General features: G+C 39.3%; 1 protein-coding gene across 1 annotated transcript; it reads right to left on the reverse strand.

Annotated features, from left to right (window-relative positions):
- Window positions 1-1,623: 1,623 nt before the first annotated feature.
- Window positions 1,624-17,304, reverse strand: LOC138022613 (uncharacterized). Its single transcript, XM_068869668.1, has 11 exons — window positions 16,155-17,304; window positions 11,834-13,573; window positions 11,544-11,611; window positions 10,493-10,567; window positions 9,348-9,449; window positions 8,755-8,853; window positions 8,543-8,641; window positions 7,694-7,792; window positions 4,652-4,732; window positions 2,880-2,966; window positions 1,624-2,525 (listed from the first exon to the last, which is right to left on the reverse strand). The coding sequence occupies exons 1-11, from the start codon at window positions 16,504-16,506 to the stop codon at window positions 2,445-2,447; spliced, it is 2,883 nt and encodes a 960-aa protein (XP_068725769.1). The 5' UTR covers window positions 16,507-17,304; the 3' UTR covers window positions 1,624-2,444.
- Window positions 17,305-17,342: the final 38 nt, after the last annotated feature.

Consider the following 17,342-nt stretch of genomic DNA (forward strand, 5'->3'; position numbering starts at 1 on the left):
AGGAACTGCAAGTGTTGTGCTTAAAAACAAGAAGTGCTTCAAAGTATTTTTTTAAACCCACAAAAATTCCGTGCTTATTGAACTAGTGGTTCTCAAAATGTTTTTACTGATAAAGGCAACATGATAACAGAACTGTAACTTTATGGAAAATAGCACTTAGAGTTCTATTAAAAAGATCTAGAGAATAGCTTTGAAAAAGTATCTTATTACGATCACGTTAAAAAATGTATTCAACTTTATATTACTTTTCCATATACTTTGCAAGTGACCTACTTACAAAACAAACGAACACCAGAAACCACAGCCTCACAGCAAATTTCATCAGTGCTCTCACCACGCTTCAGTTGCGAGTTGCGCTTTCGCCACGACTGTTCAAGTCATTTGCCACACCTATTACTAAGGCTTAACTTACGATAGGGTCCATGCTCGACTGTCAATGTACATTTGCATAAAATTGGTTGATGGTAAACCAAACAGGATTGTGACGCCAGACCTAACACGCTTACTGATCCAGTAAAAAAGGAGTAAAACTATCCGGAAAGTTACAATAATGGAGGACAATTCTACTTACACCCTTTCAATCCCGCTATCGAAACGTTCATTCTCCCAACTACAACGAGCGACAAAAGTAGTTGAGACACTCTTAGGAAAAGACGCGTTTTGATGCTCAAGCATTTGCTCTATTTTATTTGCATCTAGTGTTAATTCTCTGATACCCCCGGCCCCCCAATTCAATGTTGTGTAGGCGCTGTGGTCTGTGCAGTGGAAGAAATAGGAAAATCAACATTGTTTGGGGGAAATGGGGGGAAATGTATCCAAGACGCAGAAAATCGAATTTTACTGCCAAGTGTCTCAACACTTTTGTCGCTCATTGTAGTACCAAAGCGCTCTTTGTTGGGTAGTCATGAGAATTTGGTGTTATATCAAGATCACACCTCTTAAGCTGATAACAATAATAATGTTCCGCGTCAATACCCGTTTGACGGACATTTCATTGAAATTGTAAGGAGAATTTACAACTTGTCTCCCAACGCCATTGCGAGACAAGTTGGGCGAATCATTGCCCAATGTAACATACCTTACAACGGCCAAGAATGTTGCGAGACCAGTTGTAGAAACCGCCTTGCGGAAAGCAAAATTGAGTTCTACTTTCCGCAACGGTTGCAACAAATTTTTTAAGCATTCCACAGTGTAACATTTGTCCTGCAGTTTGTGTCACAACGGTTTGCGGCACCAGGAAATGAAATTGTTCCTTTAACCTCATGTGATCATCGAAACGAGACAAGTTTCATGAAACGTTGCTCAGTGTAATACCCGTAAAACAACTTGTTCGTAATGTGAGAACGTTTGTAGAAATGGCGCTGCGAGACAAGTTGCACGAAAAATTGCACAGTGTAACAGCGCCTTAAGGATGAGGATGACTTACTTTATTCTGACTTGCAAATAACTTAAAACAACTCCTAAAATAGCTGAATTAATTATTATATGGTGCTGAGTCTGAAAATTATGATGTTAATAGTGCTTATTTTCCCCGAAGTCCAAAATGTTATAATTAATACTAATGGCTTCTCAGTGGCCAGTTTTTGATTAATTTTTGTTATAAGTAAATTTGCAGTCGTAAAATTTGTGTGTGTGAGCCTGTATATTAAACAATATTAACATTTTGTATTATTGTAATCCCTCTAGTTAAGCCAAGGTGCCAAGGGCAAAACAGTGAGAAATATGTTTAAATAACAAAATTTTAAAATGTATAAAAAGGAAATAGGGAGAAACTCTAGCAAATTTTTAAATAAAACAGTAAAAACCATAGCGCATTTTTGGAATTATTATCAAGGGCTCACTGCGGTCCAAAATTTCTGCACACATCCTATATGACCCGTAGAATAAAATGTACAGAAAAAGGGAGACGTGAGCAACTATAAATACAAGAATGAGACTTTTTTGACTGAATAGAAATACAGGTTTGCTCATTTCCTTTAACAAACGAGTACTCATCGTCAATGAAAACAGTTATTACAAGTCAAAATAATAGAGGGTCACGCCCATTAACTTGAACGTCATGAAATCACATGCGTACTAGTAAGATGAGTGAGATCTCCCAGCTAAGGTACATAAAATTTTAAGCATCAATCCTGAATTACCGCAATACCAAGCAAATAGCGCTCTACGAGACATATGCAAGCTCAAGAATAACTAAGCCCTAAACTACAACATAACGGACACATCAATAAACACTGTTAACAGTTAAAATCAAGCAATGTGCACGACCGTCTTTCTTTGTACACACCAGTATACTTTGTCCGAGGCCACATAAACCTCTCCATTTCGGGATTCAACATGATAACCTGTCTGTCCACCTACCTACTGAATGGTTCCAAGGAATCCGTAAGAGAACTACTCGAATCTATCTACTTCTTCTACCTATGCATAGTCAGTCTCGGAATTCACTGAATGGGGCAAACAGATTTCTTTTTTCTTAGATCCGGGCGGCTCCTTGATCGGGAAAGATCTTTCATTGATGACACCTGCAAAACGGGAAAGAGGCAGTTTTTTTTTTTTCGGTTAAAGGTCTTCCAATTTGCTTCTAAGATACCAGAGAGCGCAATAGACCGCATTCATAAATGGCGGCCGATAAATTATTCAAGCCTCGCTCTAAAACGATGCTAGTGGTCTTATTAGCACAAGAAGAAAGGAATAATTCCTTGGCCGCTATTCATAAATACGGTCTATGCTTGAGCACTGTTAATGGTTAACTAAAGGGTGCTGGATTAATGTAGAAGTGCAATGCTTCGAAAACTGGATCCCCGTTCGATAGTCCGGAATCCACTGAACTACCAACAGCCCTAAAAGGGAAAAAATACTTCGAACAATAAACTTACTTTGGACAAATTCGGCAAAGAGGTTGTCGAACTTAGGAGCCGTAACCTCTGCTTTCTTATCTGACTTTCCATCTCTTTACGAATTTTCTAAAGACAATAAAGAACAAGCAATTTTTTTAATTCAACTCAACCCCGTAAAACCTTCCCATAAAAATGGTGTTAGTACTTCTAAAATTCTCTCTTACTTATTCTTAAAGGTGTAATGGCAACGGGGCTATTAGACGAACTACAAGCACCCTGGAGAGTTATTGTCTCTAAGCCTTATTATACATTAGGTTGAAGTGCACTCACAATGTCTATCGGATGGCTACGGCATACGAAGGCTTACCCTGGATTGAAAGCGTTGTAGTAACGACAGCGGAGGACAGTTTTTTTGTTCCGCGACCTTATAAACTTTGGCACACTTTTCATAGCTCATCAGTGGTCCGCAAAGCAATCACAGTAAGGGAAGTTTCACTTTTCCGGTGGATTCGATTACTCTTTGCTTATAATTCACATCTCAAGTACGCAGGTTGAACCTCGTCTACATGTAAGGGTAATGGTAATGAATTTATATAAAGCATTTTCCATATACATATTCAAATGCGCTTTACAAGCAAGCCACCTATGGGTGAGATCAGACATCAGCATGTACACGCTCCGCTGGTCGCCGCTATCAATCCATTAGCGCTCTCACCCAAATCACGCTCTCACCCTACCCATGAATGAATGAAATGAGGCCTGACCACAACACCAGGAGCTTCGTGCTGATGCCCTACACTTCGCGAACTAATCAATACGGAGTTTAAGATCTAGGACGCGACGGTAACGAAAACGTCATTTAAAATTGCAAGTTCTGGTTTATGAATCTCTTTCGTCACTCTGTCGGTTTGCCTAACTTCTAAAAACTAGTGTAACTTTCCAGGAAGTGAATTAGGAGGTGCGGTGTTCAAGCTGCGACAGAAAATTCAAATTCGCTGCCTTGTGTTCAAGTTCTCCGTAAAACCATTGAATTGTCACTTCACGTTAAAGATTTGCCGAAAACGTGAGAGAAATGTACAAAAATGAAAAATGTACGAGCAGAGCGTGCAAAGCTATTGCTTTTACTCACTAAATGTGCACATTTGCGACGTTCTCGTTGCCGTCGCCGTTGCGAAAGCTCCCTCATAGGGAGCTTAAGATCTACGACGACGACGTCGACGAAAACGCCACAAAACAATGATATCATTGGTTAAAAGAGCATAAATAATCGTGCTGCACGTGCAGCACGGATTTTAGCTCATATTTTTGCGGTTCCCTGCATGACGACGACGTGAAATCACTAAATTTTAGGTTTTGACGACAACGTGATCATGCAACAGAGAATCTTTCATTCTCTATTTTCAGTCTGAAACCGCTCGTACCAATTTATTTTTCGGATACTTCGCCCACATTGTACGAAGTGAGCGAGGTGGAATAATCGCGAAAGACTTTTACTACAGCGAAGTTCTATTTTGAGGTGACGTTTTCGTCGACGTCGCCGCCGTAGATCTTAAGGTCCCTAATAAGTGTTGTGAGACGCGGCCTACGGTTTATCGTCCTTGTCCAAGAGGGCCACCCATTTGCAGATGTCACCACAAAGGCAGCACTTTCTCCTAAGTTATTTAAAGACTGAGGGTTGGTCCAGCCGCCTCGTCTGGTTTCGCTCCAAAGGCCACACACTGACGAGGAAAAAACGCGGAGCGTGACTCACAATACTAGCTTCAAAGGAAAGATGAACAATAAAGGAAACGATATAATCCGACAATATTTACCTTATCACGAGAGGCCATCAACAGATCCACGATATCATCATGATGATAAGAATAGGCCAACTCCACTGCTGATTCAGCGAACTGAATAATAAAAGACAGAGTAAAATTAAAGGAATGCCAATAGAGTAATCAGAGTAATCAAAGGTTATGTAAGACGACTCAGTGATGCATTTCAGTGTGGTAATCTCAGTTCTCATGAAGGGATTTGGACGGATTGTTGTGTGACTTGTCCACATAATTCGAATTAACAGATGCCTATAGGAAGACCTTAGACAGCAATGACCAGAACCAGGTTGCTGACCAGCGGTTTTCGTTAAAACAATGGTTTGCTGGCGGTGCTCAGTCTCGCGGGTTCAGAAAACCTGGTTGTGGTCATTGTTATTTAAGGTTTTTCATGCCTATAGACCACTTCGGAAAATGCCATAATACTGTTTGGTTTTGTTTTCTCTTGGGACCATTGTAAAGTCCCCAGAGAAACTGGAAACAATGCTTATGCAAAATTTGGGAGACAAACAAAGAGTATTATGGTATTTTCTGGATCGACCTATACCACCAACAACGCGAAATGCAGCACGCGACGGAGTTAACAGGTTTCAAACCATGTAAAATGCGTTGACAGACCAACACGACACCTGTTGTGTGTCCGTGGTGCTCTAGTAGCCTTTATAGTTTGGTATTAACAAGCACATCTTTCAGCGATTTTCCCTTTCTATAAGGGGGAGATCAAGGGAGTTTCCTTGAATATCTGTCTCAGTTTAAGCTGGTTTTGAATTAAATGTCATTTGTGTAAAATGGGTTGACAGATCAACGCGACTCCTACTGTGTGTCCATTGTGCTCTAGTAGCCTTTATAGTTTGGCTTTGACAAGCATATCTTTTAGCGATTTTCCTTTTCTATAAGAGATCAAGGGCGGATCCTTGAATATCTCTCTCAGCTTAGGCTGGTTTTGAATTAAATGTCATTTGTGTAAAATGGGTTGACAGACCAACGCGACTCCTGCTATGTATCCGTGGTGCCCTTGTAACCTTTACAGTTCGGCTTTGACAAGTATATCTTCTAGCGATTTTCCTTTTCTATAAAAGATCAAAGACGCGAATCCTTGAATATCTCCCTCAGCCTAGACTGGTTTTTAATTAAACGCCATTTGTGTAAAATGGGTTGACAGACCAACGCGACACCTGCTATGTGTCCGTGCTTTACAGTTTGGCTTCGACAAGCATGTCTTCTAGCGATATTCCTTTTCTATAAAAGATCAAAGGCTCGGATCCTTGAATATCTCCCTCAGCCTAGACTGGTTTTGAATTAAATGCAATTTGTGTAAAATGGGTTGACAGACCAACGCGACTCCTGCTATGTGTCCGTTGTACACTTGTATATAACCTTTATAGTTCGGTTTTGACAAGTATATCTTTCTGCGATTTTCCTTTTCTATAAAAGATCAAAGGCGGGACCTTGAATGTCTCTCTCAGCTTAGGTTGGTTTTGAATTAAATGCCATTTGTGTATAATGGGTTGACAGAGCAACGCGACTCCTGCTATGTGTCCGTGGTGCTCTAGTAGCCTTTATAGTTTGGCTTTGACAAGGATACCTTTCGGGATTTTTTTTTTCTATAGGAGATCAAGGGCGGATCTTTGAATATCTCTCTCAGCCTAAGTTGGTTTTGAATTAAATGCCATTTGTGTAAAATGGGTTGACAGATCAACGCGACTCCTGCTATGTGTCCGTGGTGCTCTAGTAGCCTTAATTTATAGTTTAGCTTTTACAACCAAATCTTTTGGCGATTTTCTCTTTCTGTAAGAGATCAAAGGCGCGGATACTTGAATATCTCCCTCAGCCTAGGCTGGTTTACAATTAAATGCCATTTGTGTAAAATGGGTCGACAGACCAACGCGACACCTGTTGTGTGTCCGTGGTGGTCTAGTAACCTTTATAGTTTGGCTTTGACAAGCATATCTTTCAGCAATTTTCCTTTCCTAAAGAGATCAAGGGCGGTTCCTTGAATATCTCTCTCAGTTTAGGATGGGTTTGCATTAAACGCCATTTGTCCAGTTATATGTTCTTTAAAAGTTGGTTGAAATATTGTTACAAAAGGTAGAAGTTTCTTTTACGCATTTCTATTTGCAAAATTAACCTCCGAGAGGACACTGTCAACTACGTTTGGTGAGTAGTGACGTCTCCTCATAAGCCGTGCTTTGAATTCCATGTTTCCATCAAACGTAACTCTAGAAGAGATTTTCTTAGAAGCCTTAGAGCTTGTCCTTTTACGAAACCCTTTTTTACGCCTACTGGGTGGCAACTGTTGTAGTAAGTGTACTGAAATGTTTCAATAGGCCTGTAATGGGTGTGCAAATCTAGGTTGACTCCTTTTTTAATCTTTCGCCTTGTCCAAGAATGTTATCTCAGATTGGGAGACTTCAGCCGTATATTTGATTGTGGACGGTGGGAATAATTTGCATGCTCAATAAAATGGTCCTTTTTTTTTTCTCTTGCCGTGTCTCATAAGGAAAACACATCGTCGGCATATCTCCTCCAACTTCGTAGTTCGTGATTGCTTAGCCTTAATCTCTTCCTCTATTGATGCCATGTAAATCTTGGCAAAAGCTACAGCCATTTTCGTGCCCATAGCAGTTCCGTCTATCTGTAGATGATTTTTTTTCTATTGAACTGGGAGAGAGTTCTAAGGATCAGGCTGAGCATTTTTCTTAGAAAATGTGTAGGTATTTAAAGGTTTTTGTTATAAAAAGTCACCCATGCTTTTATCTCTTTTGAGGCTCTTTCTCAAAAGATATAAAACTGACTGATACGACTTCGATTAAGCTCTTCCATGGACGGACACTGCAGTAAAAAAAAGTGTGATTGTTCCTGAAATTACGCCTTCGTGCCGATTATTTTACTTTACAAGGCTGTCAAAACAGGAGAAATAAAGATAAGACGTTATGGTACTGTCCTCGCAAGGTAACCGTCATAGCAACTTTCGTCTTCTTCTTCCCTTGTACATGTAGAATAGGCCTGATGATGAGGATGACGATTATCAACTTTTACCTTTGTGAGAAGACTGACATTTGCTCCAAACAGCAGCAACACTTCAACTATTCTTCTCTTTCCTCTCATAGCAGCATAGTGTAACGGAGTCCTTTGCTCCTGTCAAAACGGGGATCATTGAAACAGTAATATTATTTCATACTTTTGTTTCTGATTTTTACACAAACAACATCTTCTTTGAACAATGAGGTTCCGCACGTCATAGACAAGAATGGAGAGAAGGGGAAGCAAAAGGTCCCTTCTCATCTAATCATTTATTCAGCACAAGGCTTTATTCAGCTCAAACCAAGAAAAAACGTCAAACTAATGCATCCGGTCTTCCAATCGTATTCACGATTTACAGGTGTTTCAGTTCTGGGGAACTAAAACAACAGGTCGCAATAGGCCTTTTGCAACAAACGATCACATGGTACAAAATCCGCCATGCTGGAGGGCAAGCTCATTATTATTCCCCCACTGGGACATTAAAACAAAGGCAAGTCAAGCTTGACTGGTTCAGGCCTCTCTTTTTTTAATGTTCCAGTGGGGGAATAATAATGAACTTGCCCTCCAGCATGGCGCATTTTGTACCATGTGATCGTTTGTTGCAAAAGGCCTATTTCATCCATCTGACCCTTGTATACAATACAATCATTGCATGCGTTTACTTAGGTAAATTTTAGTAATCCGTAGTCGCTAATTTTCACATAATTTCTATGTAAGACTGATATTTTAACCGTGTATAAGTAAACTTATCATTCATTTATTCATAAAATAAAATAAAATAAAATAAAATAAATATCATCGATACCGAATCTGAAGGGAAATCAAGGATAGCAAGTACGTAGGAATGTTCTTTTCATTACAAACCTCGTCCGTAAGATCAATCTTCGCTCCACCAGAGATCAGCCGATGGACGATTGTATGATGGCCCCCAAGTGCTGCCTCATGCAATGCAGACTTTCCAAACTTCAAATTCATAAATAGGAAAAAAAAATTAGAATCAACCCCAACGTGGGATAAAGGAAATAAACTTAAAATGTGTACAATGCTGTGTGAAAAGGAATGAACAGCTGTCCTACCCCATCCTGAAGATCAGGATCTGCATCCGCATTGAGTAAAATTTCGACAATTCCCAAATGACCTTCCCAACTGGCAACCATTAGGGCTGATTGACCGAACTGCAAATAATTATAACCATACACTGATAACTTTAAAATTGACGAATAAAGGGAACAAGAAATAGAGAAAGAAGTAACCGGATGCGGATGGAAAAGAAATAAGAGAAAAACGTGAGGAGCAGTTGAGAGAATGCAAGGGAGAAGAGGAGAAGAAAATAGAAAGAAAAAGAGATGAAGACGAAAGAGAACAACAGGGAAGACAAGCAAAAAAAGGAAAGAATGAGAAAGAAGGAGGGGATAATGTCATCCAAATCAATGATGAAAGGAGAAGAAAATAGAAAGAAAAAGAGATGAAGACGAAAGAGAACAACAAGGAAGACAAGCAAAAAACGAGGAAAGAATGAGAAAGAAGGAGGGGATAATGTCGTCCAAATCAATGATGAAATAGCAAACATGCATTTCCAGGAAAATGTACATCTCTGATTGCTGCTAGGTTTCCACTGACATTGCTTTTTTCTTCTTATCCTTCATCATTTCAAGGATAAACCACTTACCTCATTTTGATAGTCAACATCAACTCCTTCATCAACTGTTCTTTCAACCTCTTCCTTATCACCTGCCTTGGCTGCAATCATAAGCTCTTTGCAAAGTTCCGTCTACAAACACACAAAACCGGTCATAATTTTAAGGCTATTTCAAATACTTGCAGAATGCACTTTGTCCTGGCACAAAGCACTGCTGCTAGTGTGCTAGTGTTGTAAATAGTGCAAACAGCTAATGCCAACATGAAGATCTGGTATTGAAAATTTACCAAGATGGAGTACGAATGAAGGAAATGTATATTTTAAGTGAGGATCCTTTCACGTGAACACATGAACCCAACAAATTGATCTGTCCCAACTGTGTGGATTCATAGCTCAGTTGGTTGAGCATTGCATCGGCATCACAAATGTGCCAGGCTCCAACCCGTTGAAGCCAACTGAATTTTTCAGGTGTCTATAAAGTGGAAACTGCGATGATCACTTCAGTCTACTTTTCGTTTAAAACCTCAGTCCTTTCATGCCAACAAATTGACCTGCTCCCAATGGTGTGGCTTCATAGCTCAAACGGTAGAGCATTGCACGCCATCCGCGCCAGAGGTCATGGGTTTGAATCCCGTTGAAGCTGCCTCAATTTTTCTGGTATCTATAAAAGTGACAATTGCTTAAATTGTCCACTTGAGTGCGAGGATCACTTCTATTTTTCGCAAGATGATTTTTTTCGTTGATTCATTCATCACGGGAACATTTGAATGACCAGCTCCCAACATCAGTGGCTTCATAGCTCAGTAAATTGGTTAAAGCATTGCACTGGCATCGTGAGGTCACGTGTTCAAACCCCATTGAGGTCCTGAATTTTTCAGGCTTGTCTACGCAATTGCTAAAATTGCGTTCATAACTGCGAGGATCATAGCTTCACTTGCATAAAACATTCTGAAAGGGAAAACTGTCTTGTTACCTAAAGATAGGCAATGCATATGGCAAGGAACCATTCACGGAAACCATCTTTTTACACCTGAGGTGCTACATGCGTGCTAGAACTCCACATAGACAAGAGAAATTGCAATTATGTGGGATTACCGTTGCTTCTGTTTTTTTTTTAATGCAGTGTATTAGAGAAAATAATTTTCATATCTGGAATTGACAAAAGCATTTGGTACCTGTCTTTCAACTTCTTTGCCCTCTGCTCCTCGAATGCTCATTTGTAATTCTTCACGACTCAAAAACATCTCTTTCTATAGTTGAACAATATTACATACCTTCATATTACCATAAACAAATCAAGCCAGATACAACAAAGAACAGCACTTTTACCACTATATGAGCATTGGTTTCCCAAATGAAGTTTTAAAGTCCACCTAAACCCAAATATTTTTTGTTCCTAATAATTATAAATCTCCCCATCCAAAGCAAACATATACATGTCAGCATTGTTACCCAGACTTTCGCATTTTCTGTGCCGTGCAAGCCACGTAAACTAGGAGGAACTAGCCGTAATTTGAACCATGACCCTGATGTGAGAGCCATGGGTCTATTCTCGATTTTACGTCACAAGCTCCTTTGCATTCCTGTTTTCAAAGAAATTTTGCATTGCAACGCAGTTTGTGACGTAAAATCGAGAATAGACCCATGCCTCTAGCATAACGGTCGTGGGTCCAAATTACTGCCAGTTTTGATAACTTTGCACATCTCGCCCGGTAGATAAAAAGCGAATTTTGAGGTAAGAATCGTCAAACATGTTTGCTTTCCGTGGAGAGATCAATATTAGAGACTAAAAATATTTGGGTTGAGGTGCACTTTAAAGAGGACGTGATAGTCTAGAGTGGGTTGGTTGCCCACTTTCTATCCAAAATATACCAATTTACCTATGGGAAATCAGGAATTTTTAACCCTTTTTTCATCTCATCGATAATTCTGCTCTGATGGAAGATAAGATAAAATTACTGATAATATATGATAAAGGAATGCAAAGTATGCCATTGCGTAATAACGCCAGGAATTCTTCGTGGGGACAACATACAATGTCATGACTCATCCATAAATAACTCTTGCAAAGAGCAGCCTTTTTTTTCTTGGGAGAAAGAGTTCCAACCCTGATACATACAAAATTGATCAGAAAAATTAACAGGCCGCGTATTCTTGTTTGATTTAGGATTTAAGGGGACATGTCACCTTGTTAAAAATAGATGATTGGCCCTGCCTTGTACTTACTTGTCTGCAAATGGAGGTCACACTTGCCGCTGATAGGAGAGTGCTTTTGTACGATCGGTCTAACGAGTCTGCAAAGCATGAAAAACTTACAGTGTCTAGTCTTATTTTTTTACATCTATGCATGACGTAAATTTGTGTGTGTTTTTACTGTTGCAAAGCACACCGGAAAATGAATACCACTATTTTTCACAGCAAAGCTTTAAAACTTACCTCTTGATGATCGACGTATTGAATGATGTATTAATTTAACTATTCAAGTATACAAGTGAGCTGTACAAAAGTGGCATTACCTGTACCAGCAGAATCATCAGATAATTTCCCAGGGGATCGTTTAGAAGTTCCATTATACTCTGGAGGAGGCAGATAAGAAGGTGGACCAGTAGCAAATCTTGAAAGAGTCATATCCCCACGGCTTTCTGTGTCAGTGAACACGCTATCCTCATACTCTGACTCAATTTTAGTGTCCACCTTCATCAAGAATGGCCTGCGATGCACAAATATGGGTTCTACGCTGTCCTGGTCATATGCAGCAGATACCTGATCAGGCAATCTGTAGGAAGCATCATAGTCTAACTTTTTTGTTGGCCTGTTAAACTCCTGGGGTCTCTGAGTCCTAAGCCGAGGGCTCTCCCACCCATGAGGAGGATTATGTTCCTCATTTGTGGACAATAACATCGGCTGTAATGGTGTTTCAACAAATGTAGTTTTGACCTTCACAAGTTTGCCCTCTATGGGTTTGGCATTACGAAAACCTTGAGGTGGTGAAATTAAAGGGGAATGGCCAAAGCCATTTAGGGTTTTGGGATATTTGGCTGTTTCAGCCTGAAGCTCAGGAATCAATTCAACCTGAGGAAAGTCTTCATTTTGACCAAACTGCAGCTGTGTATTTCCAGGTTCTGGTTCTGGAATCATTTCTTTATGAAAGTCTTCCAGAGTATCATCTTCGTACCAAAAGGCATTATTACCATTCTGAGTAGGCCCTGTAAAGAAGTGGCTTTGATCAGATCTTTGTTTCTCATCATATTTTTTTATTACTCCATTCATGTTACCCTTGTTAACTTGAAAGGTTGCAGTCGAAATGAAATGCTTTTTGCTGTCAGGATTTGGTGAGCTGTGGAATGGCGAAGCCTCTCCACCAATCTCTTTGCTGCCCCCTTTACACAATTCAAAGTCTGATGAAGTGTTTTCGCCACTGAAACTCCTTCTACCTCTTGTCGGCTTCCTGTGATCATAGTTTGAAGTCTCATCCAGGTTACCTGCTTTAGATTGTTCGACCTGCAACGCACTGAAGCTTTGTGAAGTTTGTTCAACCACACGTTTTTTGTCTTGAAGAATTCTTGATGAGTCTACCATGTCTGTGGATGGTTCCTTGCTTCTCTGAAGGTATATCATTTTAGGTCGCACAACTCTTATAGGCTCAGCTGGTCTGTTAGGAGGGCTTGAGTTAGAAACAGAAGATGGGGGATCAACATAACCAATACTGCCTTGCACAACTCTTACATCTTTTCTTTTTCCTTCAGGACTTGTTTGAGATAGGACTGTTGACCGAAAATGCTTATTATTTGGATCAGGTGTATCCTTGTAGAGGACATTGTTGTCTACTCCAACATTGGAAACTGTGATTCGTGAATTTGGCTGATCTGTGAACTCGATGTTATCACCTTTCATTGAGTCATCAATTGATGTGAAGCTCGCAGCTGAGAGATCCTTGCCAAATCCATTTATTTCAGAATACCTTGCAAAATAAATGCCAGTTATGCTCAATTGTTCCAAGGCAAGGCGAACATCATTTCTTCCAAGAGAGGTGTGAATGTAGTTGCGTGTGCACAAAGGAGCCAAGACATAAATCAAAAGATCACTCTTGCCAAATGACACCCCCATGTAGATGAGAGTTTCAAAATCTGGGTCTCCAGGGGTTATCTCCGGAATTCTAAAAAGGCTTTTGGTCCCTTGCAAAATGCGTCTTTTGTTTCCCACAAACCATGCAAAATCATTATTGATCCTTATCCATAAAGGGAAATACCCACATTCTAAAAAAAAAAAAAGCATCACATTAGAATTCATTTACGAGTAACATTCACTGACATCATTAAGTTATTGAAAGGACACGTACTAATGGCTATGATAATTAATGATTTTGATCAAAATATACGTCTGTCCCTGATGCAAAATTGATAAAACGAAAGTGGCAAAAACAGTTTAGACATTTAAAATAGAGCCTTCCTCAATTTTACTAACGCTAATTTTATTTAATGGATAACCCCTCATGGCCAAAAGGGTTGACAACATCTTGATCCACTCATAAATTATGTACCGTTTAATTAACCCCTACCCTTCAAAGAGAGGAATTTTACTCTAACACCAAGACTTTACTCATCCCTAAGAAACCTGTTAAGGATGAAAGGATTCAAGAAATCCTTCTGTTGAAGTTGAATTGCCAACTGACCCCTACCCCCCCTTTGTCTCAAAAGTGTAAATGCTCCAAGGCTAATTCGGGTGGAACATTTAAAACAATAAATCTAATGATTATTATTGATATATACATGTACCTAGCCTTTCACTCAACAAAATGCGCACTGTGATTGGTTGATTCTTTGTCAAATGGCCCTATCAAAATTCACATGTATCCCAACCAGGATACAATTCCGCAGTTGTTCCCCGCTCCAGATTTTTGCTACGATTGTTGCAGGAAAAGTCTAAATATATAATAATAATAATATAATAATAATAATAATAATAACGTCTTTATTAAAGGCATCCCATAAAATTACATATCTGATGTTACAGTAAAAAATTACAATGATTAAGATGAATAAAAAAAGATTAAATTGATTAAAATTTCATATGGGGTATTTACACAGCTAGATTATATTTAAAAATTAATCTATTAAAAAAGCTATCTTTAAAACGTTCAGTGTTAATGCAGGGCCTGACGATGGAGTTCCTTCGAAGGTTTACAGTATGGTCTTTGTACCTTTGTACCGTATAACAGTAAGATCGGAAACACTTGCAGCACAAAGCACTTAATGTCTGGTCCCTTATGAAACTAGTTAGTTCTGGTTTCCCTCGAGTCCTGATGTCCCCTCGCGACCATACATTAAGTGTATATATTTTAAGTAAGAAACAAATAAAAGTGAATTGGAAGTCCAAATAGGCCACTTTCAAAAATACCACTATACTCTGTTTGTCCCCAAAATTTTGCATAAGCATTGTTTCCAGTTTCTATTGGGACTTAATGGTCCTTTGAGGAAACAAAAACAATGCTTTCTGTTTGATTGGGTCTCCGTTTAACCAATAAAATTAATTCTCGACATAGGGGCCCTGTTTTCCCGCTAATTTCCCGTTCAAAATTTACAATGGCAGCAGACTTTTTTTTTTGTATTCTAAAGGAGATGCTAGGCTACAGGGGGTGGGTGTATGCATGTTCTTTTGAGGGGGTAGGGGAAGGGGGAGTGCTGGTAGGAACTGTAAAAATATCCAAATTTTAGATACCCAGAGGTTAGCATCTCTGGTATGATGGCATTTTTTTTAAAGTGGCATTCACACGAGAAAACAAAGGGCTCTGGAGATGTAGAAAATTCAAATTTTTTCATTGGTTATCTTGAGAATAATAAAATCTTGAACCAGAAGTGGCACAGCCAGTCAGTAACATGATATTACTTAAATTGCTTCTCCCAGTTCAACCCAAAAGGACACATTCTCTAAGTTGACGCCACTTAAAGCTTCACATGGAGGCTCTTCGAATGTAACGCTTTTGAGTGCCGCCATGTTTAGTACTATTGACAACTTATATAGGAACTCCGGAAGTCCTAGAATCTGGGACTGTAAATCCTACATTTTCTCACGTGAAGACCCCTGCTGGCTAAGAGAAACGATGGGATCTGGGGATGAGAATGATTTCAAGCAAGATGTCCAAGATTTGCTCCCAGGCTCTTTAATTCGATCAGTCCTCGCAGGACTCTGAGGTATAAACTTCATATAAAACTGTAGTGTTTTTGTATAATTATGCAGTATTACAATGTAGGTTATCTGTTAAAAAACAGATTGCATTACACTTAAAAATTGCCACTTATTGTTTAATTCCAAAGACAAGTAACTTTAGGGATAGCAGTCTCAGTAAGTTTAAGGATAAGGGATAAGTGACCCCCAAAGTTTTAGGGATGACTAAAACCCTAACAGGGCCTCATCAATTAGCTTTTGGAAAAACCAAACAGACTAATTTTATATTGCCTCTGGTTATATATTGAAACAAAGCAATCTTCATCAGAAAATAGTTTCAAAAGTTAAAGCAAACTTCCATAATTATACTAAAAATTCTTTAGTTTCCCCATAGTGAAATAAGTAGCCTCAACGGGTCAGTGAACACGTCATCTAAGGAAACCGCCTGAAACGACCCACCAAAACATCAGGGTCGTGCACTGATTTAATTTAATGCGTAAGTGGAATAATTACATTTACTGTCGTAAGTATTTAGAGGGTCAAGCGAAAAAAATTATTTTCTTGTCACGTAATAACCCTTGAAAGATACAGAAATCAAGAATTGAAATTTTATTTTATGAAACAACGCCTTCATATCTAATGAATACATAGTAGGAATATTTGATTACGTACCTCTCAAAACACGCGTTTCTACTGGATTATTTGCCACGTTCCATTCGTTCAAAATCTCCAGAAGATCGTAACAGTTTATCTTCTTCAAAAGCCGCTCTAAAACTCGCAAGTTATCCTTTCCATAATACAGATTGAGAACAGCAATTAAGGCTTCACCATCAGTGACAGTTTTCAATGTGTCTCTTCGAATAGCATAACGAAGACATTCCACAATGCGATCGACCTCTTTGGACCGCAAATTTCGAGCCAAAAAGTCTTTGACTTCTTGAAGAGGGTCAAAAACCAACGCTGAAAGTCTCTGTCTCTCGTAATGCAGTCCCTCCATGCTAATTTGAGCACCTTCTGCTGTCATAGTAATAGCTAGCTGGTCGGTATTTCAGCTTAAAACCAGAAACTTGGAAACTAAATCGCCGACAATGAAGGAAAAAGGTAAACTAAAACAAACTTGCTATTGCATTATCAAGCCGCTTCGATTGATGGCAAACTATTGTTTTGGGATCCCTAAATGTAGCTTCATCAAATCCTGTTTCTCAAACAATTTGTATTGGCCGTTTACAAGTTTTCGAATGCCGGTTATCTTTCAAAATCCCTTAAGCTTGTCATGTTACCGTGACTTTAAATAAAACAGACCTTTGAAATTCCTTGATGATTGAACTTTTCAAAACACCGCCCTGAAGGCGCCGAGTTTGATCGTAACCTTCACGTGCGTGCAGAATGGTATCTTTGTGGTTTTTGCTTCATGCAATATATAGCCAGCATTGTTTTAAATCCCCTGTGTCCAACACTGTTTTTAACTGTTTTTGTTTTGCTTCTTACTACACCATTAACTTTCTCAGGCGTAAAAGAAATCAACAATACCACCCACAGACGATTCAACAACACAACGAATCCAACGACCGCAGACTATAGCCGATGAATGTCCCGTTTATACTCGCAATGGTAGACACGTACTATTTGACACTTGTTGAAAGAATTGGCTCTTATTAACACAAGAGGGCAGCCCCGCAACAAATCCGTTTAAATAGCTTTCCCTGACTGACGTCCACGCCTTTCGTTACTGCCTCTTTGGAACACAATTTTTCGCACATTCCAAAAAATGTAATTCTTCTTTTTTGGCGTCTAAAATTTCACGCCAAATGGCAAAGGCATCATTGGCGTGATTTTAGATCTCGTTATGAGTAGACACTG

The sequence above is a fragment of the Montipora capricornis genome, chromosome 2 (assembly GCF_036669925.1).
Source record: "Montipora capricornis isolate CH-2021 chromosome 2, ASM3666992v2, whole genome shotgun sequence".
Classification (NCBI taxonomy): Eukaryota; Metazoa; Cnidaria; class Anthozoa; order Scleractinia; family Acroporidae; genus Montipora; species Montipora capricornis.

Coding starts and splice junctions, on each gene's coding strand:
- LOC138022613 (XM_068869668.1), bottom strand. CDS start 16,506: ATGACAGCAGAAGGTGCTCAAATTAGCATGGAGGGACTGCATTACGAG. Junction 9,450..10,492: donor GCAAAGAAGTTGAAAGACAG/GTACCAAATGCT, acceptor GTGTGTTTGTAG/ACGGAACTTTGCAAAGAGCT. Junction 2,526..2,879: donor CTTTGCCGAATTTGTCCAAA/GTAAGTTTATTG, acceptor CCCGTTTTGCAG/GTGTCATCAATGAAAGATCT.